Source organism: Bos mutus, chromosome 8, assembly GCF_027580195.1.
Source record: "Bos mutus isolate GX-2022 chromosome 8, NWIPB_WYAK_1.1, whole genome shotgun sequence".
Classification (NCBI taxonomy): Eukaryota; Metazoa; Chordata; class Mammalia; order Artiodactyla; family Bovidae; genus Bos; species Bos mutus.
The window spans coordinates 47,627,539-47,653,477 of record NC_091624.1 but is presented as its reverse complement, the minus strand read 5'-3'; the positions used below and the strand labels follow the sequence as shown (position 1 = coordinate 47,653,477).

The 25,939-nt window shown below is 35.8% G+C and overlaps 1 protein-coding gene and 1 pseudogene across 5 annotated transcripts in view; one reads left to right on the top strand and one right to left on the bottom strand.

Annotated features, from left to right (window-relative positions):
- The window catches only part of STX17 (syntaxin 17), a 78,165-nt gene that overhangs the window by 27,410 nt on the left and 24,816 nt on the right, over nt 1-25,939 (bottom strand). For all 5 annotated transcript variants that reach the window (XM_005897024.2, XM_070375563.1, XM_070375565.1 and 2 more), the window contains exons 3-4: nt 24,506-24,571; nt 1,095-1,320 (exon numbers count right to left, since the gene is read on the bottom strand). In XM_005897024.2, the coding sequence (XP_005897086.1) occupies nt 1,095-1,320; nt 24,506-24,571 (292 nt within the window). The remainder of the gene's footprint in view (nt 1-1,094; nt 1,321-24,505; nt 24,572-25,939) is intronic.
- LOC102283113 (pre-mRNA-splicing factor SLU7-like) lies at nt 3,019-13,381 on the top strand (annotated as a pseudogene).

The window sequence follows — 25,939 nt, the reverse complement described above, 5'->3', positions numbered from 1 at the left end:
TGCAATGCAGGAGACCCCATTTCGATTCCTGGGTCAGGAAGATCCACTGGAGAGGGACAGGCTACCCACTCCAGTATTCTTGGGTTTCCCTGATGGCTCAGTCAGTAAAGAATCCGCCTGCAATGCGGGAGGCCTGGGTTTGATCCCTGGGTTAGGAAGATCCTTGGAGAAGGGAACAGCTACTCACTCCAGTATTCTGGCCTGGAGAATTCCACAGACAGAGGAGCCTGGCAGGCTACAGTCCATGGGGTCACCAAGAGTCAGACATGACAGCAACTTTCACTTTCTTTCACATTCTAGTAAACAACTCAAGCAGAGAAACTTTGTTAGTTATGCCATTCAGTATCTATAAGAATAAAAAAGATTAACTGCTTTGAAGTAGTACTAATTAAACCAATAATTTTTTTCAGGTTTCTTTATACATACATTGTTTAATGTAATCAACAATTATCAATTACATCCTTAGAGGAGCTATAATGACAGGTTTTACTGGCTCTTCCTTACAGTATCACTTCATAAAAATTAATGGTGTGACCCCCAATGCAGATTTTTATGGGAGATAGATCTGACATGCCCTCTGAAAACTAGAATGCCTTAGAAAGAAGCATGCCTGGCTAGGCTGCCCCTGTACCTGGAGATGAGGGAGAAGTACTCTGCAAATCAGGATGACATTCTCCTTAGGAAATATTTTAAAACTTATTTTTAATATGTGAACAAGTAGGTACTTGAAGCCTTTATGTTTCACACTATACAGCATAGCCTCTATTTTTTTTAATCCTATAAAATGTTCTGGAGAAAAGAATGGCAACCCACTCCAGTATTCTTGTCTGGAGAATTCCATGGGTAGAGGAGACTGATGGGCTACAGTCTACAGGGTCACAAAGAGTCAGACACGACTGAGCAACTAATACACATGAAATGTTTAGGATATGCATTTCCAGTCACACTCAGGGTCCAAGAATTCAGCATACTGAACTAGGAGGTATCCCTGGAAATTTATATATAATTTGCAAATCTACAATATCAGTACAAGGAAGTGAACTCAATTAACTGCATTAAAATACTACAATCAAGAATAAGACTTAGTACATTACCGCCAACAGTCATGGATCTGGTCAAAGAAGGCTGTAAAAAAGTTTCTTCATCATTAAATTGTTTCTTAAGTTCTTCTACAGATTCCAGATGGAGTTGGAGAAATTCTGCTGTTGCCGCTGATGCTTCTTCTTTAACAGGATCTATCATTCTCTTCAGAAGTCCTAGGTCATCCTTTCGCACTTTCAAGCAAAGCTTCTCCATTTCTCGGATATTGGAGCGGAGTTGCTGTAAAAGAAAAAAAAATCGTTAAAGCTACCATCTCTTAATATAAAACATCTTTACATTCAGAGCCAATCTGTGATAATGGCTTTGAATGGAAATGATTACAAGTATTCTTTAGAGCAGACAGTATTAATCAGTACTTTTCTATTTTTTATATCTCTGGCCAAATTCAGCTTCTTTAGAACTCACATCCTCATATTCTGAATTTAGCATTTATCCTTCATTAAATGTAATTATTACAAAGGTAACAAATATTCTTCATAAAAAATGAAACACTGCAGAAACACATCAAGAAAAACAATGATTTCCTCACTTCATCAAGCCTACCACTTCTTTTAACCCAGTCTTTCTGCATACTTCAATCTGCTCATACAAATATTAGCATATATAGACCTTTTCACAAAAAATGAATTGTAGATTATGCAGAATAATCTATAACTGACAAACTTTCACTCCCCAACTTAACAATATCATAATGGATATCCTTCCTGGTCAATGACTGTACCATATTCCATTGTATTGATATAATATAATTTACTCAGTCACTCTTCCAGTGATCAATAGTCTTTCATGTCGTTTCCAGTTTTTAGCTATTACAAACTATGAAACAAATGTACTAGACTATAAATCCTGATCGCAGGAGACATGAGTTTGATCCCTGGGTCAGGAAGATCCCCTCAAGAAGGGAATGGATACCCACTCCAGTATCCTTGCTGGGATAATCCCATGGACAGAGGAGCCTGGCAGGCACAGTCCATGGGGTCACAAAGAGTGAGACATGACTCAGGATGCATGCACATAAATCCTAATAAATAGTAACAGTATATATTAGTATTCTAGTATATAGTATTATACTATATTTTGTAGGAATGATTCCCCAAAGTTAGACTACTTATTCAGAGGATAATATGCATTTTTATTTCAAAAACTATTACCAGTTTTTCCCTGAAAGGCTTAACAATTCACACTACCACTAATGTCTGAGTTTCCATTTCCCCATATACTGCCAGTACTATGTGTTATCTCGCTGTTTTATTTGAATTTCTGAGTGAAGTTGTTAGATTTTTATGAAATGCTTTTCTCTCTTTTAAAAATCGCCTATTGGCATAATCATAAATTTTCCTCTAATGTGTTGATATAATGAATTATGGGCAAATTTCATGGTATAGAGCCATTTGAATATTTCTGAGATAGACCCTCCCTGGTCAATACATACAATTTTTTAATACACTGTGGGATTCAATTTGCTAATACTTTATTTGAAATTTTAGTACGTGTGGAGTATGTGAATGTGTATATGTGTGCACAAATTCATACATGACCAGTGTGTGTGTCTATACTAACTTCACTAGGTTTAAACTCACTCTAACAGGCTGTGCTACCTTCATAAAATAAACCAGGGAGCTTTTAATCTTTTTCAATGGTCTATACTTGGAAAACATAAAATTCAATTTTTCTTTTACAATTAAACAGAACTTGTAAGAATGATCTATTTGTGCATGTGTGCTCAGTAGCTCAATTGTGCCTGACTCTTTGCAACTCCATGGACTATAGCCTGCCAGGCTCCTCTGTCCATGGAATTTCCCAGGCAAGAATACTGGAATGATCTATATATGATGCTTATTTTAATTTTTTTATTTTTTTAAATTTTATTTTATTTTTAAACTTTACAATATTGTATTGGTTTTGCCAAATATCGAAATGAATCCGCCACAGGTATACATGTGTTCCCCATCCTGAACCCTCCTCCCTCCTCCCTCCCCCTACCATCCCTTGCAGATCTCTATTCATATATTTTAAATTATTTTCCCCTAATGTACTTTCACAGACATGAATGCAAATCCTGCACAGTAGACAGAACAAAAAGTATTGATTCCTTTAATGTTTCAAGTGCCTACTTTCAGTGAGGTGATATAGTCCATATAATTACATTTCACATTATTACACACAGAGAAATCAAAACAAAATTTGTTCAGGATTTACTTAATTATCTACCAGCAAAGCTGAGGTTAAAACCCAGGTATTCGTATAAGTCAGCAACCTTTCCATTAAACTATAAACATAATTCCTAGCTATTTGACACCTTAATACAATCTAAAGTATCTATTGCACTATATTAAAATTAAAGCCAATCCTGAAAAAAAAAAAAAAACAGTTTAGCTACACTAAAGCATCTTATAAGATTTTCTGGGTGAATCAAAAAGTTGTACCTCTATCCTATCATGACTTTATATTTCTTTTATATCCACTCTTACCTTTCCAATGTGAACTGGAAAAACTAAAGATACATGATATTAAGCATTTTACATGTAAAAATCATAGAACTCTAAGGGGCTTATAAGATCATCCATTCAACCTCACAATTTTACAGTAAGGAAACCAGAGCCCAATTGAACACAGTGGCAGAATTAGGATTAGGTCCAGTTATCAAGCCCTGGAACAATATTGTTCACCACATACCACCTCTTGGCTGTGTGATTCTTTCCTACACTACAGTTACAAAGCTTGGTTAAATGCTACATGGTTCACAGAAGTATGTTAGGTAATATTAGTTTGGAGAAGCTTCAGGAAGTTTCTGCAGCTAATGAGCATTTGCCTGTGACATATTCTCTCTCTTCTACAGAATTTGTACGATGTTACATCCCCAGCCAAAAATACAGTGTCAGACTTTAAGAATTCTGTTACTATGGGTGAAGGGAAAATGTTAAGGGGGACGTTTTTAAAAATCCAATATGACTGGGTAAGGTGTGCTGTAAGTTCATAATTTTAAGACAGTTGTTTTTTTAAAAAAAAAGAATGAAAAGAAAGGCATGTGAATAAGGATGAACACAAAAGAGTGATGTGAAAGAAGAACCATGTATGTAAGAGCCCAGAATGAGCGGAGGCTGGTGAAAAATGTTAAGAATGATAAAAAAGATTTAAAAAACATGTAGAGCAAGAGGAACAAGAAAGAAGGTTTAGGCCTACTGCTTGGGGCAGATGGTATAATGTTAGCAGATGATACAGAGAAAGCAGAACTACTTAGCTCCTATTTTGCTTTTGATTCTCCATTAAGAATATTCAAAACTGAAAGGGGCATAAGAAACATGCTCAAAGGAAACTTGAAACATCTCACTGTAAGGATCTATACAGGCTTCATGACAGAGGTGAAATTTGAGCCATTCTTGATGACTAATATTAAAAAATAGAATAAATCAGAAAAAGATAAAGGTGGAGTGGAAATACTGTATTTCATCAATTTTAGGGCACATCTTTCCAACATCTCTGAAACTGGAATATATCTTAAAAAGAGATGGTTTAAAAAAAAAGCATATTTAACTGGCAGCACTTTATCCCTCTTAGAGGAAAATACTGGTCTATCTTACAAGCAAAGTTGCCTTAGATTTAATTTGCTCCCTGAGGTTCTACAGTACCTACTCCAATCAGAGTAGAAGCATAGATACCAAACGTATTTTAAAAAAAAAGGGGGGGGGGTGGTGGGCAGGAATCCTAAATCCTGACTAATCAGCTCACAAATATTTCAAGTCAAAATTTAAGTTTAAATTCCTCTGAATTCCTAATAACCTAAAAAGAATTTATCTCCTAATCACATTCATTTTAGAGTCTACTCTTCTTAAGATACCTGGCCTTGCTTCTGTCTAATCTTTTCTGTTTTTCCTATTTTTTATCTACTATCCTCATTTCTCCCTATATCTTCCTCATTCCCTCTCTTTTCTACTGCCTTTCCCTTGTAATTTTTCTTTAAAAAAATTAAAAAGTAGCTCAAGTATCCTGTATTTCTCCTAGTATTAATAAAAGCCATATATTACTTCTACCAGTTCCATGCCTGACTTTCTTTGTATTTATGCTACCTATGGAACTGGGACAGACTCTCTGTAGAGCAGTTTCTTTCCAAATGTGGTCTGACATCTACTGAATCAGAATCTTTAAAGTGAGTCCCAGAAATCTGTGTTCTCAACAAGCTCTGCATCATCACTGCTGACCAAGTTTCTATAAAAGCCAAGTTAATGTTCTTCGTTGAATTATTATAGTAACAATTTCAACTTTTCACTTAGTTTCAAAATTTGATCACAAACTCTTTCTTATTCTTAACAATTTCTTATTCCAAATAATAAAACCGTTAAACCTATTCTTTTGCTTTGGCCAACCCCAGTACCTGCAGTTTCAAAACATAACAGATAGACTTCTGTCTCTGCAGAGTTTGTCAAACAGAGTACTGAAGAGGAAAGAGCTGTACAGAAAAAGAACGCTGGAGATATGAAGAAGGGTAATCCTCGAGTATTTGACAAAGAACTGATTAGAACATTTATGTGGGGAAACCATCCAAGGCTGGAGAAGAAAAACCATCTAAAAAGATTAGAAGCAACAGTGCTCAGCACTCATTCAAAGCTGCCAAGTGTCCCACCAGATAAACTGGAAAAACTCTTAATTCATAGGGCATTTGGTAGAATACTCAGAAAGGTTTTTACTTCAGTCATGGAAAAATAAGTAGCCCTAGACCAAGCATTGTTCCAATCAAGCTTTTAATAAAACATAAAGTAAGGATCAGAGAAGGCAATGGTACCCCACTCCAGTACTCTTGCCTGGAAAATCCCTTGGACGGAGGAGCCTGGTGGGCTGTAGTCCATGGGGTCGGTAGAGTCAGACACGACTGAGCGACTTCACTTTCACTTTTCACTTTCATGCACTGGAGAAGGAAATGGCAACCCACTCCAGTGTTCTTGCCTGGAGAATCCCAGGGACGGGGAAGCCTGGTGGGCTGCCGTCTCTGGGGTCGCACAGAGTCGGACACGACTGAAGCAACTTAGCAGCAGCAGCAGCAAAGTAAGGATCCTTTTGATCCAAAAGGATCAAACTCTTTCCAAGTAACCTATGTGCCATAACAAAGCTCAAAGGAGTTACAGGAATATAAAATTATCTAGCATCCAGTCATGAAAAGGTAACCCAAGCAAAGACTATTATACATACAAAGAGGGAGAAAAACATGGCCAATAAAGACAATAATAATCAGGTGAAACTGACCCAGAAATTACAATTAGCAGAGAAGCATATAGAAAGTATTATAATTGTATTTCATGTGTTTAAAAAGTTAAGTAGAGACATGGAAGATATTAATCCCAAATCAAAATTCTAGAATAGAAAATTATAATAAGAGATGAAAAATACACTGAATAGATTAACAGTAGATTAGACATGGCTGCTACTAATACTAGTGAACATGAAGGCATAGAAATAGAAAATATATAAAATGAAACACACACAGAAAACAGGATGCAAAAAATTTAAAAGAGCATCAGTGAGCTGTGAGCTAACTTCAAGTAGCATAGTATATATATAATTAGAGTCTCTGAAGGAGAACAGAGGTAGGAAGGGACAGAAAACTATTTTAAGACATAATGGCAAAAAAATTTCCAAATTTGATGCAAACTATAAAATAGGAGATGCAAGAAGCTCAACAAATTTGAAGCACAATAAAAATGAAGAAAACTCCACCAAGGCTCATTATAATCAAAGCGCTCAAAACCACAGATAAAATGAATGCTGTGAAAGTACCGAGAGAAAAGACACATGTTACATATAGAGGAATAAAGATAAAAATAAAACAGATTTATCACTGAAAACAATGCAACTGAAAAGACAGTTGAACATCTTTGAAGTACTGCAGGAAAAACACAATGCAGAATTCTATATACAGCAAAATTCCTTTTGAAAACAAAGGCCAGATGAAGACTCTTCAGATATATACACAAAGGTATTTAACAACAGCAAAACTGCACTCTAAAAAAATGTTAAAGGAAGCCTTTCAGGCAAAAGGAAAATTATACCATATAAAAATATGGGCTTAGTTTTGGCCACAGCAATCAGAGCAGAAAAAGAAATAAAAGGAATCCAGATTGGAAAAGAAGAAGTAAAACTCTCACTGTTTGCAGATGACATGATCCTCTACATAGAAAACCCTAAAGACTCCACCAGAAAATTACTAGAGCTAATCAATGAATATAGTGAAGTTGCAGGATATAAAATCAACACACAGAAATCCCTTGCATTCCTATACACTAATAATGAGAAAACAGAAAGAGAAATTAAGGAAACAATTCCATTCACCATTGCAACGAAAAGAATAAAATACTTAGGAATATATCTACCTAAAGAAACAAAAGACCTATATATAGAAAACTATAAAACACTGGTGGAAGAAATCAAAGAGGACACTAATAGACGGAGAAATATATCATGTTCATGGATTGGAGAATCAATATAGTGAAAATGAATATATTGCCCAAAGCAATCTATAGATTCAATGCAATCCCTATCAAGCTACCAACAGTATTTTTCACAGAGCTAGAACAAATAATTTCACAATTTGTATGGAAATACTAAAAATCTTGAATAGCCAAAGCAATCTTGAGAAAGAAGAATGGAACTGGAGGAATCAACCTGCCTTACTTCAGGCTCCGCTACAAAGCCACAATCATCAAGACAGTATGGTACTGGCACAAAGACAGAAATATAGATCAATGGAACAAAACAGAAAGCCCAGAGATAAATCCACGCACCTATGGACACCTTATCTTTGACAAAGGAGGCAAGAATATACAATGGAGAAAAAACAATCTCTTTAATGAGTGGTGCTGGGAAAACTGGTCAACTACTTGTAAAAGAATGAAACTAGAACACTTTCTAACACCATACACAAAAATAAACTCAAAATGGATTAAAGATCTCAACGTAAGACCAGAAACTATAAAACTCCTAGAGGAGAACATAGGCAAAACACTCTCTGACATACATCACAGCAGGATCCTCTATGACCCACCTCCCAGAATATTGGAAATAAAAGCAAAAATAAACAAATGGGACCTAATTAAAAGCTTCTGCACAACAAAGGAAACTATAAGCAAGGTGAAAAGACAGCCTTCAGAATGGGAGAAAATAATAGCAAATGAAGCAATGGACAAATAATTAATATCAAAAATACACAAGCAACTCCTACAGCTCAATTCCAGAAAAATAAACGACCCAATCAAAAAATAGGCCAAAGACCTAAACAGACATTTCTCCAAAGAAGACATACAAATGGCTAACAAACACATTAAAAGATGCTCAACATCACTCATTATCAGAGAAATGCAAATCAAAACTACAGTGAGGTTTCACACCATTTCACACCAGTCAGAATGGCTGCGATCCAAAAGCCTACAAGCAATAAATGCTGGAGAGGGTGTAGAGAAAAAGGAACCCTCTTACACTGTTGGTGGGAATGCAAACTAGTACAGCCACTATGGAGAACAGTGTGGCGATTCCTTAAAAAATTGGAAATAGAACTGCCATACGACCCAGCAATCCCACTGCTGGGCATACACACCGAGGAAACCAGAATTGAAAGAAACACGTGTACCCCAATGTTCATCACAGCACTGCTTATCATAGCCAGTACATGGAAGCCACCTAGATATCCATCAGCAGACGAATGGATAAGAAAGCTGTGGTACATATACACAATGGAGTATTACTCAGCCATTAAAAAGAATACATTTGAATCAGTTCTAATGAGGTGGATGAAACTGGAGCCTATTATACAGAGTGAAGTAAGCCAGAAAGAAAAACACCAATACAGTATACTAATGTATATATATGGAATTTAGAAAGATGGTAACAATAACCCTGTATGAGAGACAGCAAAAGAGACACAGATGTATAGAACAGTCTTTTGGACTCTGTGGGAGAAGGTGAGAGTGGGATGATTTGGGAGAATGGCATTGAAACATGTATAGTATCATATGTGAAACGAATCGCCAGTCCAGGCTCGATGCATGATACAGGATACTCAGGGCTGGTGCACTGGGATGACCCAGAGGGATGGTATGGGGAGGGAAGTGGGAGGAAGGTTCAGGATGGGGAACACGTGTACACCCGTGGCGGATTCATGTTGATGTATGGCAAAACCAATAAAATGTAAAGCAATTAGCCTCCAATTAAAATAAATAAATTTATATTTAAAAAGCTTTTAATAAAATAAAAATATGGGTTTACATAAAGGCATTAAGCACACCAAAAATGGAAATAACAGAAGTAAATAAATAAGATTCCCCACCCCCACTTAATATCTAAATCACTTGAAAAAGATAACTATTTAAACATTATGAAATATATAACATATGTATCAGTATAAGTAAAATATATGACAACAGCAGCATAAAGACTGGGAGGGGAGGCCATCATTTAAAAATCTACAAACATGCTGGACAAGATGTGGAGAAAAGAGAACTTGCCTACACTGTTAGTGGGAATGTAAATTGGTGCAGCCACTATGGAGAACAGTATGGAGATTCAGTTTCTGTTTTGTATCAAATTCAGTTCAGTTCAGTCGCTCAGTCATGTCCGACTCTTTGCAACCCCATGAACTGCAGCATGCCAGGCCTCCCTGTCCATCACCAACTCCCGGAACTCACTCAAACCCATGTCCATCGAGTTGGTGATGCCATCCAGCCATCTCATCCTCTGTCATCCCCTTCTCCTCCTGCCCTCAATCTTTCCCAGCATCAGGGTCTTTTCAAATGAGTCAGCTCTTGGCATCAGATGGCCAAAGTATTGAAGTTTCAGCTTCAACATCAGTCCTTCCAATGAACACCCAGGACTGATCTCCTTTAGGATGGACTGGTTGGATGTCCTTGCAGTCCAAGGGACTCTCAAGAGTCTTCTCCAACACCACAGTTCAAAAGCATCAATTCTTCGGTGCTCAGCTTTCTTTATAGTCCAACTCTCACATCCATACATGACCACTGGAAAAACCATAGCCTCAACTAGACGTATTGAATTGACTCAGTATTTCTCATTCCATTTATCTTCTTTCTTGTCTTGCTAGCTATAACTTTGTTATTTTAGGGTTTATAGTACACTGATTATAGTTTATCTTCAAGTAAGATTCTACTACTTAAGAAATTTACAATGTAAATATCATTAGTCAAATGAAATTAAAATGACAATGAGATTCCACTACAGACCTATAAAAAGTGGCTAAAATTAAAAAGGTTAAACATATCAAGTGTTGGCAAGCATATGAAGGAACTGGTAGGAGTTTAAAGTGCTACAATTATTTTGGAAAACAGTTTGGTGGTTCTTAAAAAGGTAAAGAATATGACCCAGTCATTCTATTCATAATTATTTATCCAAGAGAAATAAAATTCTTTGTACATACAAAGTCTTACATTCAAACATTCATAGTAGACTTATTTGTAGTAGCCAAAAACTAGAAATACCGAAATGTCCATCAACAGATGAATAGATAAACAAACTGTGGTAGATCCATACAATATAGTATCTACTCAACAATCAAAAGTGGTGAAGTTTATTTGTGTCGAACTGTCCTAGGGTCAGCAGCATTGGGACCAGGAGGCCAGATAACCACGTCAGCTGCAACTGTGGATGCAGCCAATGTGGCCCCCTTGTCGGGGCCCAAAGAAATGAGTTTGGAGAAACCAAAGAACTAGAGAGGACTGGAGAAAGAAGGAGGATCTAGAAGAACAGTGAAAATTGGGCAATGCCCCTGCAGAAGTTGATGAGGAAGGAAAAGATATCAATCCTCATATTCCTCAGTTTATTTTTTCAGTGCCATGGTATGTTGATCCATCAAAAATGCCTACTCTAAAGCACCAGAGACCACAGCCAGAGAAACAAAAGCAGTATAGGCCCATCTGGAGAATGGTACAAGAGGGGTGTAAAAGAGAATTCCATAACTACTAAATATCAAAAAGGAAAATGTGAAAACTGTAGAGCCATGACACACAAAAAGAAAGACTGTTTTGAGAGACCTAGGTGAGTTGGAGCAAAATTTACAGACACTAATATAGCTCCAGATGAACATGTCCAGCCTCAGCTAATGTTTGACTACGATGGGAAGAGCGATCAGTGGAATGGCTACAATCCAGAAGAACATATGAAAATTGTAGAAGAGTTTATTTTGGGGGGCTCCAAAATCACCACAGATGGTGACTACAGCCAGGAAATTAAAAGACACTTACTCCTTGGAAGGAAAGTTATGACCAACCTAGATAGTATATTGAAAAGCAGAAATATTGCTTTGCCAACAAAGGTCCGTCTAGTCAAGGCTATGGTTTTTCCAGTGGTCATGTATGGATGTGAGAGTTTGACTATAAAGAAAGCTGAGCACCGAAGAATTGATGCTTTTGAACTGTGGTGTTGGAGAAGACTCTTGAGAGTCCCTTGGACTGCAAGGACATCCAACCAGTCCATTCTAAAGGAGATTAGTCCTTGGTGTTCACTGGAAGGACTGATGCTGAAGCTGAAACTCCAATACTTTGGCCACCTCATGTGAAGAGTTGACTCATTGGAAAAGACCCTGATGCTGGGAGGGATTGGGGGCAGGAGGAGAAGGGGACGACAGAGGATGAGATGGTTGGATGGCATCACCGACTCAACGGACATGGCTTTGGGTAGACTCTGGGAGTTGGTGATGGACAAGGAGGCCTGGAGTACTGCAGTTCATGGGGTTACAAAGAGTTGGACACAACTGAGTGACTAAACTCAACTGAACTGAAGCCAAAGTTGACCTAGCAAAGTGAACGCTGAACGCCCAAAATCTTCAAGAAGAATTAGCCTCAGAAAAATTAGTGGAACAGGCTAATTCTCTAAAACATCAGTGGGGAGAAGAAGAAATGAATTCTCAGATGGAAAAAGATCATAACAGTGAAGATGAGGATGAAGATAAATACGCAGATGATATTGACATGCCTGGACAGAATTTTGACTTTAAGAGATGAATTACTGTCAGAATCTCAGGATTCGAGAATGTATTGCAAAATATTTGTGAAATTCAGATCCAAATTCTACTTACTGTGATCCCAAAACTGGAGCAATGAGAGAAAATCCCTTTGTGAATTCAGGAAAGAATCCAGATGAAGTCAGCTATGCAGGAGATAACTTCATTAGATACACAGGTGATACCATTTCAATGGCTCAGACCCAACTGTTTGCTTGGGAAGCCCATGACAAGGGGTGTGAAGTGCATCTACAAGCAGAGCCTACAAAACTAGAGCTCTTGTATGCGTCCTTCAAAGTCAAGAAAGAAGACTTCAAAGAACAGCAGAAAGAAAGCATCCTGTAAAAGCATGGCAGTCAAGAACACTTGGATGTCCTCCAGCCAAATTGCTTTTAGCTCAGACTGAAGACTATGTGGAATACTCACACTGCTGCTGCTGCTGCTAAGTCACTTCAGTTGTGTCCGACTCTGTGCAACCCCATAGATGGCAGCCCACCAGGCTCCCTCGTCCCTGGCATTCTCCAGGCAAGAACACTGGAGTGGGTTGCCATTTCCTTCTCCAATGCATGAAAGTGAAAAGTGAAAGTGAAGTCACTCAGTTGTGTCGACTCTTTGCGACCCCATGGACTTCAGCCTTCCAGGCTCCTCCATCCATGGGATTCTCCAGGCAAGAGTATTGGAGCGGGGTGCCATTGCCTTCTCCACTCAAGGCACTGGACAGTCATAAAAGGACAGGAGTGAGCTGTCACCTGCTCCAAGTACGAGGAAGATGTGAAGATCAACAATCATACACATATCTGGGAATCTTACTGGAAAGAAGGCCAATGGGGATACAAATGCTGTCATTCTTTTTTCAAGTATTCCTATTGTACTGCAGAAGCTGGGAATGAGATTGCTAATTCAGAGGAATGTACTATAAATGATGCAACTGGAGAAGAATCTGTGAAAAAAACTTCAAACCCTCATGGAGATGCATCAGGAAAAACTAAAAGAGGAGAAAAAGAAGAAGAAAAAGGCACTGAATGCAGAGAAGGCCCATCTTCTTCACGTCAAGGAGATCATGCAGATCGATGAGAGGAAGCGACCTTACAACAGCATATATGAAACTCAGGAACCCACTTGAAGAGGAAATGGAGGCCTACAGAATGAAACGTCAGAGGCCAGATGACCCCATGGCCTCCTTCCTTGGACAGTAGTAACTCGTCACTGATGGTGACCCAAGATAGACTCTACTGATACATTCTTTTAGATTCTTGCTGTTGATTATCAATGGAAAAATCCATATCTATTCTCGTTAAAGTCAGGAAGCAAGGAAACTGCCTGACCTTAATAAAGCATCCAGAAGTCTCATAGTAAATTCTTTCCTTTACACAGTGAAGAACAAAGAAGAAATAAAGTGGTACATTAAGTGCAGGTTAAGATTTTATTTGAGATTTTATATTAGTGATGTGGCAAAAGGTCTTAGTTCTCCACCTATCATGAATATCTTCTCAACATTTATTTATTGTTTCAAACTTTATTTCCTCAGTTTTTATGGCCCTTTATGTAGTGTTAGGACTCATTATGAAGGCAATTAGTTACTCTTTCTTGAAACAAGGACTTCATTTTTTTTAATTAGTAGTAACTATAACTGTAGTTGTTTGATAATCATTTCTTTTTGCCTTCTCAGATTTTTCTGATCTGAAGCTGACAACCTATCTTGAGCTTTGGGTTACTGGAAGGAAATCTGTAGAACATGTGAATAACTTTATCCCTGATGTCAATCTGTGTAGTAACAATTCTGTTTTTCCACTTGGTTATAAAATTTTTATTTTCAAAATATTTCCTTGTATCTTATACTCAGAACTAAATGTGTTAGCCTTCGAATGGGGAAAAAAAAATGTTTGTCACCCTTGAGTCACTGATCAGTCCTAAGTCTTTTACAATTCTGGACAGGGGTATTCAGACACCGAAACCCTCTCCTTTATCACAGAGGATATGGTTTGTGATACTAATTACTATTTTAATTGTGACTGCCTTTATATAACAATCATGAATATTAGATTTTTTAAAGATTGTAGAGTATCTGTTGTACCTAATCTTTATAGCCAGCAGGTGTCTCTTGGTAAAATTTGCTCAAAGTGAAACCTGAAGTTGAAGGTTTCTTCAAAATATTACAAGTATAGCCTGTAGGGCTATTAGTGACTGAGAATGACATGATTTTTTAGCTTCTTCTAATAACACGTGAAGATAATACTGACAGAATGGGATCAGTGAAAACAACCTGTTTAAAACCCCTGACACAATGTATACATTGACTTTGAACAGTTCACTGGCTTTTCCAAACTACCAAAACCCACTAGAATATTGCATTAAATTAACATCTCAAAAATACTGCTGATGGCAAAGTAACTATATCAAACTGTCAAGTACTGTGGATATACATTGAATCTAAATTCAGACCAGTATGAAATTAAAACAGTGATGCAAACAGATCTAATTCTTACCTACTTTAAGAATGTCAAATTTTATGTTTTCATATTCCTACCTTAATATAGGCTGGTTCAACATAAAATCTGATATTAGTGTCTATTTTGTATTTTATTTATCTTTTGTTAATAAAGATATATAATTGAAAATAAAAACAAAAGTGGTGAAGTACTGATACACAATACAACATGGATGAACTTCAAAATATACATGCAAAGTGAAAGTGAAAGAAACCAGACAAAAAAGAAGTATATACTATATGCTTCTATTTATAGAACATTCTAGAAAATTCAAACTAATGCATCATGACAGAAAGCAGGTCAGTGGTTGCTCGGGTAGTAGGAGTGTATGTGCATGTGGGAGGATGGAGGAGGAGGAAGTCAGAAGGAGGGTTACCAGGGGGTATAAGGAAACTTTTGGGAGCAATAGATATATTTTCATTATCTGGATTCTGGTGAAGGGGTCACGGTATCTTGATTGTGGGGACGGTCTCATGGTGTGTATATATATCAAAACTTATCAAATTGTATACTTTATCAAATGTCAATTATACCTCAAGAAAGCTATTTGGAAAAAAAGCAGAAACAAAGATGCAAAACAATATCATATATTATTTATATATGCTGCTGACAAGTCCTCAGTTGTGTCCAACTCTCTGCAGCCCCGTGGACTGCAGCCCTCCAGGCTCCTCTGTCCATGGGATTTTTCCAAGCAAGAATACTGGAGTGGGTTGCCATTTCCTTCTCCAGGTATTTATATACAGTTATATGCAGAAAAATGGCAAATACTTAAAACAAGGGAAAAGATTTCCTTCAGATGCAGACAGGAACAAAGTAAATGGAATCAAGGAAGGGTACACAACTGACTTCAGTGGTATTTCTAAATTTTTCTTTCAAAAAAAATGGGAAGAAATTGGGGCAAAATGTTAAGAGTTGACAAAGTTAAGTGATGAGTACATAAATGTTATATTTTTGTTATTTCCTTTCCTACATTTTTATATATTTGAGATGTGTGTAACTTCTCAAAATGGTGTTTCAATGTTAAATTTGTTGTCAGGATAGTTCCTTATTCCTCTGTCAAGCTTTTAAGTCCAGAACCATTTCCCAGGGCTACAGAAAGTATATAAAAATTAACATACCAGGCCTCTGACATTCTACACAAATTGTCTGTACATGAGTGTTTCTGCATTTTTCTAAAAAGCAGACCCATAGTACCCTGATTATTTTATTAGCCACCTATCTGGCATTCTTGCTTCAAACCTTGATCCCATAGAATCTATCCTGCTCATAATAGTCAAGGTGATCTTTTAAATCATATCACATTATCATAGGCTCAGAACTTTAAGTTACCACATCCTGCAAGGCCTTCCCTAATTAGAGACAGCTGATCTCTCTGACCTCATCTCTTGGGCTCACATCAACCACACTAACCTCCTTATTACTCCCTGAATATGCCACACATCCTCTCACCTCAGAGTCTTCACATTGGGTTTCCCTTATGCCTTTACTTCCTTCAGGTCTCAGCTCAAATTTCATTAGAAACCTTCCACAACCATCCTTTATACAAAAGAACACTCATCATCTCCAGCAATTTTTGTTCCTTTTAACCAGCCTTTGCTTTTACTTCAAGGTACTTACAATCATCTAAATATTTATTTTAAAAATATGTCTGTTTTCTTCATTTCTACCCCCAACATATAAGTTCAATGAGAAAAGAATTTTCTTCTGTTTTGCTCACAGCTGTATCTCCAGTGGCTTGAACAGTATCTGTGGTAGTGGTTTAGTGGCTAAGTCATGTCTTGTAACTGCATGGACTGTAGCCCGCCAGGCTCCTCTGTCCATGGGATTTCCCAGGCAAGAATACTGGAGTGAGTTGCCATTTCCTTCTCCAAGGGATCTTTCCAACCTAGGGATTGAACCCAAGTCTCCTGCATTACAGGTGGATTCTTTACCACTGAGCCACCAGGGAAGCCCTGGAATAGTATCTAGGACATAGTAAATATTCAAGTATTTCTGTTCTCCTAATAATCAGGTTCTCCCAATAATCTCCTGAAAATATAATAAATAATAGTATGCCAAGTTCTGAAAATATGCAAAACTATCAAGTTTGATAAATGGTACTATAATCAAAGAAATAAGTTTTTTAAAAAAGTATACCAACTCAGTAATTAAAACATTTTGCAGTAAGCAAGTAGTAGTAAACTGCAAACTATGGCCAAATTTTCAGTAAAGTAAAGGTGACATCTCTCTCTCTCTAGTTCTGCATCTAAATTTAGTAACTAGTTACGGCTTTTTCCCTTCTCCCAGAAATATCCTGAAATTTCTGTCTATAGATTAAAAGATATATTTAAATGTATACTTATCTATACTGATAATTGCAAAAAGTAATTATTCTGAGTTAATTAAAATTCTGAAAAATGGCTAATTATGTATTTAATGATTAAAACAAGAGAGGCTATGCATATATTTGCCTTTGTTAAATATTGATTTAAGGATTTCTAATGTGTTTTTACAACATGTAATTTTGAGAGCAAATTGTACACAGCAGAAAACATTTGGTATCATAATAATTAATCTGATTTCTTTACAAACATAAAGCACAAGTCCACTGGGAAACATTTAAACAACTTAGAGTAAACACATTCTAGATGTCATACAATTTATTATTAAGGACCCCAGAGCCATAACTATTTAATTAAAACAAATCTGGACTATCCCTTGCTTGTATTACCTAACTATTACATTAAGGTATTAATAGTAGTTAATGACTTCACACGTATTTCAGTATCAAAAGGCACCAAAAAGATTACATATAGCTTAAAATACATTACATGAACCACCAAAAGGAATAAAAACCAAAGGAGAAAAGGGCCTCCATTCATTTGCTCAACAAATATATAATAAAGACCTACTATGTATTAAGTGCAGTATTCCTGAGAATATTCCTGGGTTAGTCCATCTACCTGAGTTAATATTAAAAATAATTCCAGATTGGACCCCTGTCCTTCAACTTATGACAGTCTTGTGCTTTAGACAAACACCAGTTTCTCTATTCTTCAGCCTTCTTTAATCTGAAAAATGAGAATAATACTGCCCTTATCCAGCATCCAAATAGCTGGCATTCTATCGCTTACTGGTCTCCAGAATATATTTGACAATTAGTCACATACTGACTTATGATACTTCTTTTCCTAAAGCTTTAAATTATTATTTAATATAACTGGACATAAGATCTATATATGAAAATTAACTATATTTCTATATATACCACCAAAAGTTAGAAAACATAATTTAAAAGAAGGACAATGTTTCACACCTCCCTCAAACACAAAGACACACCCTAAAACAATAAAGTATTTAAGAACAAATTAATGAAGTAGATTGAAATAGACAAAATTAAGTGTAAGTCCTGTATTCCGGTCATCTGTTGCTGCATAACAAATTCCTCCTAAAACCACCACTTAATTTTGCTAATGATTTTGCAGACCAGACATTGAAGAAATCAGCTGAAGAGTTCTTCCCTGGGGTCACTCATCTAACTGAGTCAGGCATTGGCTGAAGTTGTATTCATTTGAAGGCTCAACTGCACTGATGTCCAAGATGGCTCACTCATGTGGCTAGCACTTGAGGCTGCAAATTCCTAAGAGCTCAGTTGTGGCTGTGGATATCTCCTGCATGGAGGTCTTCAGATATTTGGATGTTTCGCATATGGCTAATTTCCTCCAGTGCAAGCATCCTCAGAGAACCACTGGGAGCTATTTGGCTTTTTCTAATCTAGCCTCAGAAGTCTAGTGGCATTACTTCTACCTCAGGTCAGATTCAAAGGGAGGGGAATGAGACTCCACCTGTTGGTGAGGAGTAACAAGGTCATACTGTAGAAGACCATGTAGGATGATAAAAACCTTGGTAGATATCTTGATAGACTGTACAATCTACAACAATCTTATGCATAAAACTATGAAGATACATATATAATAAAGAAGTTGTAAACAAGTACAAGAATATCATATATTTATAGGTAGGAAAACTGGACATTTTAAATATGTCAATTTTCTCTAAATAGATGAACAAATCTAATGTGATTCCCATATTTCCAACAAGATTGTGTATAAACTTTGAAAAGCAGATTGCACATTTTATATGGATTACCAAATGGCCAAGTATAGCCAAACCACTCCTGGGAAGGAAAAATAAGGTAACCGTATTGTCCTACTAGATTTGATATAACAAGGCTGTCTTAACATAGTGTGGACCTTGATGGAGAAATAGACAAATAGAAGAGAAAGACCAGAGAGAGACTCATGCATATATGGAACTGCAGTATGTAACTAACACTGCAGAAATCTGTTAATAATGAAAGACAACTTGTTTTCCAAATGCGGTAATATTTTACTTATATCTACCTCATAACAGGTGGATTAACAACTTAAATGTTAAAAGCAAAATATTTAAAATATTCAATAGAAAATATAGGGAAGTATCTTCTTGATCTTAGAACACAGAACATTCCCTGAACAAGATAGCAAAAGCATGAACCACAAGAGAAAAGATTGATAAATAAAGACTGACACATTTAAATTAAGAGCTCCTTTTCAACAAAGACATTGTAACAAAAGTAAAAAGATAGTTCTTACTGTACAAATCTAATAATGATAAATCTTGAAAATTCAGAGTAACTGTTCACGAAATTGTTTATCTAAAAATGTTTTACACAAACTAGCAAAGAACAAGCTTATACAAAAAATTCAAGGCATATATGAATAAAACTAAGCCAATACTTACATCTAAAAACAGTTTAAATCTCATTATTTTAATGGTACACATAAAACTTCTATGCCAGATGGAGATCAATAATGTAAATATATATATACTTTAAAAAATCAGTAAACAAACACTTTGACCCTACCACTGTCTCAAGAAAGTCATAAGTGATTTTTAATAACATGTTAAACAGTGAAGATGGTAAGAAACAAAAGTCATAATAATCTCATTGACATTAACATGCACAGTACCATTCCATAAACTCTGAATCTTGCTGAGCAGCTGGCACTCTGAGATACACAATTAGTGGAGACATAGTCACTGATATTAGGGCTATAATCTAGGCAGCAAGAAATACTGATAAAATACATATATATGAAAGGCAAGTCAAATTTCCACTTAAGTCTCAAATTAATCTTTTTTTCTATACCTTCACCATTTCTGTAACCACTCCTAAATAATCTCTGGCACTGATTATATTCTATCCCAATCTACTGACTATACTGCAGCCATAGTAACCTTTTTTGAAATGTAAGAGGACTAAAGATGCCTTTTTTGGTGAGACTTCAAATTCAGAAACATTTGGCATAGGGCTCAAATAGAGAGGGGACAGGGCTGACATGACTGAACAATGGAAGTACAGCAGAATTCACCTACACTGCTTCTGTAATTAGGAAATAAGTGCCTACTTACCCTAGGAGGAAAACAGGATTCTTCTTCAGAAAACTAAACCACAACAACCTCCAGACACTGATACTTGGAGGTTACTCCAAGGAAAATGCCAGCCTATCAAAGAATATTTAAGTGAAGTCCACCAGGAGACAAGCAATCAGCTCTTTAGTGTCTCAGAAAAGCAGAAAGAATTGTTATGTCCAAAGGTAAAACGCTATAAAAAATAATAAGAAAAAGTTCTTGGGAAATAAATGTCATAATAGTAGAAACAAAGAATTTAGTAGAAAGAATTGAAAATAAAGCTGAAGAAATCTCTCAGAAAAGAGAATAGAAAATTAGAAAAGCAATCCAAGAGTCTTCCATTCAACTGAATAGAGATCAGCAAACTTTTTCTGCAAAGGACTGGACAGTAAATAGTTTAGGCTTTGCCAGCCATATGGTGTCTTGATGCTAAGTCGCTTCAGTCGTGTCCGACTCTATATGACCCCATAGACGGCAGCCCACGAGGCTCCCCCATCCCTGGGATTCTCCAGGCAAGAACACTGGAGTGGGTTGCCATTTCCTTCTCCAATGCATGAAAGTGAAAAGTGAAAGTGAAGTCGCTCAGTCGTGTCCAACTCTTAGCAACCCCATGGACTGCGGCCCACTAGGCTCCTCCATCCAAGGGATTTTCCAGGCAAGAGTGCTGGAGTGGGGTGCCATTGCCTTCTCCGTGGTCTCTTGATGCAACCATTCAATTCTGCTGTTGTAGTATGAAAGCAGCCAAAGATAGTACATAAACAAATGGGACCCACAGCAGGCAAGAGTTGGCCTGTGAGCTGTAGTTTGCTGACCCTTGCAGTAAAAGGATATTTTAAAAAGAGAGGACAAAAGAAAACACAGAGGAATAAATAATCAATAAGTAAGAAAAATTCCCAGGGGCTTCCTTGGTGGTCCAGTGGTTAAGAATCCACCTGCCAATGCAGGGAACACAGGTTTAACCCCTGATCCAGGAAGATCACACATGCTGTGAGACAGCTAAGCCCATGCACCACAAACACTGAACCTGCACTCGAGCCCACAAGCTGCAACAACTGAAGCCTGCATGCCCTAAAGCCCATGCTCCAAAACAAGAGAAGCCACTGCAATGAGAAACCAGCACAGTGCAACTAGGGTAGCCCCTGCTTACCATAAGTAGAGAAAGTCCTAGGGCAGCAATGAAGACCCAGTGCAGCCAAAAATAAGTAAATAATTTTTTTAAAATGTATTTTATGAAAAGGAAAGAAAAATTCACAGATCTAAAATCATGAGTTTTTAAATTGAAAGGGTCCAATACAAAGCACATCACATTATCAAATTTCAGAACACCAGGGTAAACAGATCACAAAGGTTCCCAAAGAGGAAAAAAAACTTGGTCCTATACAAAGAATGGGAAACTAGATATTTACTTTTTAAGAGCAACACTAAATTAGAAAGCCTTCAAAATTGAAAGAGAATTCTACACCTACTGAAATTAGTAATCACATGTGAGGGGAGAATAAAGGTATTAGACACATACTAAATTAAAATTTTACCTCTAAGGTACCCTTATTTGAGAGCTATTGAAAGATATATTCCAACAGAACAATGGAGTAAGCCAAAAATGAGGAAGATGTGATATCCAGAAAAAACAGCAACCCAACACAGAAACAACTGAGAGAAGTCCCAGAACAACAGCTGTGCAACAAACCTAGAAAATGAGTTCAGATTGGAAATGGCAGAAGAAGGGTTTCAGGAGAGAGTCTTTAGGATACAGAATTGAAGTGACATATTTGAGCACATGAAAAATACTGACAGCATTGTGGCAGAGATGTGGAGCATTTTTTAAAAATTAACTAAAAATATACAAAAAACAGGAAATTTTTTTAAGTGAAAAGATTATTAACTCCAAAAGAAGCAAAAGGACAGTTAATATCATACTTAACAATAAAAAGGAGAAACTATTTCCTCTAAGGTCAGGAACAAGATAAGAATGTCCACTCTTAGCACTTTTATTCAATATAGTATTGGAAGTTCCAGCCACAGCAATCAGATGAGAAAAAGAAATAAAAGGAATCCAAACTGAAAAGAAAGAAGTAAAACTGTCACTGTTTGCAGGTGACATGATACTTAGAAAATCCTAAACATACCACCAGCAAACTACTAGAACTCAATGAATTTGGTAAATTTGCAGGATGCAAAATTAACATACAGAAATCTGTTGCATTTCTATATACTAACAACCAAGTTATCAGAAAGAGAAATTAAGTAAATAATCCATTCACCACTGCACAAAAAGAATAAAATATCTAGGAATAAACCTACGTAAGGAGGTAAAAGACCTGTACCTGGAAAACTATAAAACACTAATGAAAGAAATGAAGACGACACAGACAGACAGAAAGCTATACCACGTACATGGATTGGAAGAGTTAATATTCTTAAAATGACCATACTCCCCAAAGCAATCTATATATTCAATGCAAACCCTACCAATATGCCAAGGGCATTTTTCACAGTACTAGAAAAAATAATTTTTAAATTTGTATGGAAATTAAAAAGATCCTGAATGGCCAAAACAATCTTGAGAAAGAACAGAGCTGGAGGAATCATGTTCCCTGACTTCTGACTACACTACAAAGCTACAGGAATCAAAACAGTATGGTACTGGCACAAAAACAGACACATAGATAACTGACACATAATAGAGAGCTGAGAAATAAATCCACCTACTCATGGTCAATAAATCTACAACAAAAGGCTAGAATATATGATGGAAAAAAGCAGTCTCTTCAGTAAGTAGTGCCGGGACAGTTACATGTAAAAAAATGCAATTAGAAAATTATCTAAAACCATATATAAAAATAATACCAGAAACCATAAAGCTTCTAGAAGAAAATTATCTAAAACCATATATAAAAATAAAACCAGAAACCATAAAGCTTCTAGAAGAAAACACAGGCAGAACACTCTGACATAAATCTTAGCAATATTTCTTTTGGCTCTGTCTCCTAAAGAAAAGGAAATAGAAGCAAAAATAAACAAATGGGACCTAATCAAAATTAAAAGCTTTTGCACAGCAAAATAAACCATCAGCAAAACAAAAAGACAGCCTACTGGATGGGAGAAAATCTGTGCTAATGATGTGACCAATAAGGGGTTTATACCCAAAATATATAAACAACTCATATAACTCAACAGCAAAAACACCAAACAACCCAACTAAAAAATGTGCAGAAGACCTAAGCAGACTCACAGATATAGAAAACAAATTGATGACTACCATTAAGGACAGGGAAAGGAGGTGGGGCAAGATAGGGGTAGGCAACTAAGAGATACAATCTATTACATAGAAAATAGATAAGCTACAAGGATAAATATATTCTTGTACAATACAGGGAATATAGCCAATATTTTATAATAACTATAAATGGAATATAACCTTTAAAAATTGTGAATCACTATGTTATATACCTATAACTTATATAATACTGTATATCAACTATATCTCAATTAAAAATAAACACTAAACACATTCTAAAAGTCATTAGAGTAAAACCGACATTTTAAAGAAAACAAAGCAAAAGTCTACTGTTTATCACTATTTGGCTTAGCAAGAAACAATGTCTTTATAATCAAAACAATGAGATATTAATCACTCATTTAACCAAAAATTATAATAATAAAATTATGGGGGAAGGAAATAGAGTAGGGTGGAAAGCTAGATCTGCACATCATATAGCAAGAAGTGAAGAGACTATGTCTAAACTTGATTAAGAAATAACAGTCTACACATGGTATTTAGGAATAAAGAGCTAAATACCAGGGAACATGGCCAAAAGGATTAAAAGTAGTTTCTTAAAAGAAGGACCTGGAGATGTAGAAGGGTAGGTGCTATGTCTTTTTACTTGGCTTTGAACTATGTAAATAAATGAATTTCAAAAATTAATTTAAAATAATTAACATTTATCAAAAAGCCAATAACTGGCAAATAATATTTGCAACACTATATTACTGCATCAGTCTTATAAAAAGAAGATCAATTATCTTAAAATTATAAGGAACTCTGACAGAAGACAACAACATAATATATGCAAGGGACGTGAACAGACAATTCATTAAAAAAATTTTACTATCCAAGGTACATATAAAAAGTTTCATCTTTCAAAGCAATGAAAGAAAAAGTCCAGATTAAAACAGCAAAGCAGCATTTTTTTAACCTACTAATTAGCAAAAATTTGAAGAATGAGTAATATTAATGTTGTAAAATGGATTCATAATGAAAGTGTAAGTTAATATATCATTTCTGGAGAAAATTTTGGTAACATTAATCAAAACCTTAAAAATATGACTGACATCTGATTCAATAATTCCTGCTAAAAATGCATCTTTAAGGAAATAGTTACAAATACAATAAAAGGATTCAACTACAAGGGTATTTATTTTAGCAAAATTTCCTTAAGACTGTCTTTTTCATATTGATTTACCTGAAACAATAAAATAGCCTTACCTGAACTGTACGTCCTGCATTGATATGTTCTTCATGCAACTTGTCCCATACTCTGCACCTCTGATACTGTACGAAAGAAAAGAAAAGGTACTGAATTTTTTTTAATCACTAAGTGATTATCCCCAGTTTACCACAAAAATCCCCACTCACCCACCCAAACTTAAACATGCCAGCTAAAAAAGTTACTGACTTAGTAGTGGGAATTAACTGTTCAAAGACCATACAAGTAGGAAGTTTTCAAAAACATTACACACAAAATTCTGGCAAATGGTAAAACAAATAAAAACCACTAAATACTTTACTTTCTTTTACTGAAAAAGAGTATGTATTTTGTCTATAATGCATACTCCTTGGAGGTGAAAAAAATAAACACTGAGAATGTAAAAGAATGTGAAAAATGAAAAGATTAACAGCATTCATCAGATATTCTTACTATACATGAAGATTTTGAAATGTCTGTTAATGATAGAGTCAACTACTGAAAACTAAAATCTCATTTGAGAAAAAGGAACATCGATATCACAGACTAGAAAGTATGTAAAAATGAGAATGAACATTTTATATATTTTAGCTTTTTACCTAGATAATGTTTAGTTTTCAGAGTTTCATCTAAGAAATTTAATGAGCATAATGAAAAATTTTTCATTTGAGAGCCATAGCAAAATGTGGTAACATGACAATATTTGCACAAAATATAAACAATGTCAAATATCACATATTATTTTTGGTTGAAATTTTAAAAATCCAAATAATTAAGATGTCAGTAGATGTGAATAATGATATCGAACATATTTTTGGTATACCACCCACCCACCCACACACAAAATCATCCTAGAAATATTCTGAAAGCACATAAACATGAAAATGTCCCATATATACACAGAAGGCCTAACAGATTATAAAAGTGGAGCACTAAAATTTTTTCCAGGGTATTTTTATATTCTCTATTGTTCACAATGCAGAAAAAAAAAAAAAAAAAAACTCTTGATAACTCCTGATTTTTTATATCTAAGAACTAAACAATAGCCATTACGCTTAAAAATAACAAGACTATATTGAAAATATATTTGCCAAACATAAACTTAAAACCACTACCCAATCAAACAAATTTAAAATTTACTACTTTCACTTCTAATAAAAATTGAATGATGCCAGCAGATTCAGTATAAATGCTCTTTTAGATAGTGTTATATTAATAAAAAGAAGGGAATGGAAGCTAAAGATACATATGTGAAAACAAGTCACTTTAAAATTCATTACTTAATACTAATCTGTCATGATATTTTTAATAAAAATTAATGTTAAGGAAACAGAGAATCCAGAGAAGTCAGGGCTGCAAGAATTCATGGAGCAGAGTATCAGAGAAGAAAAAGCTGCATGTGAGGATACAACTGCATTAACAGGAGAGGACCATACAGAGAGAGAGTTCCAGAG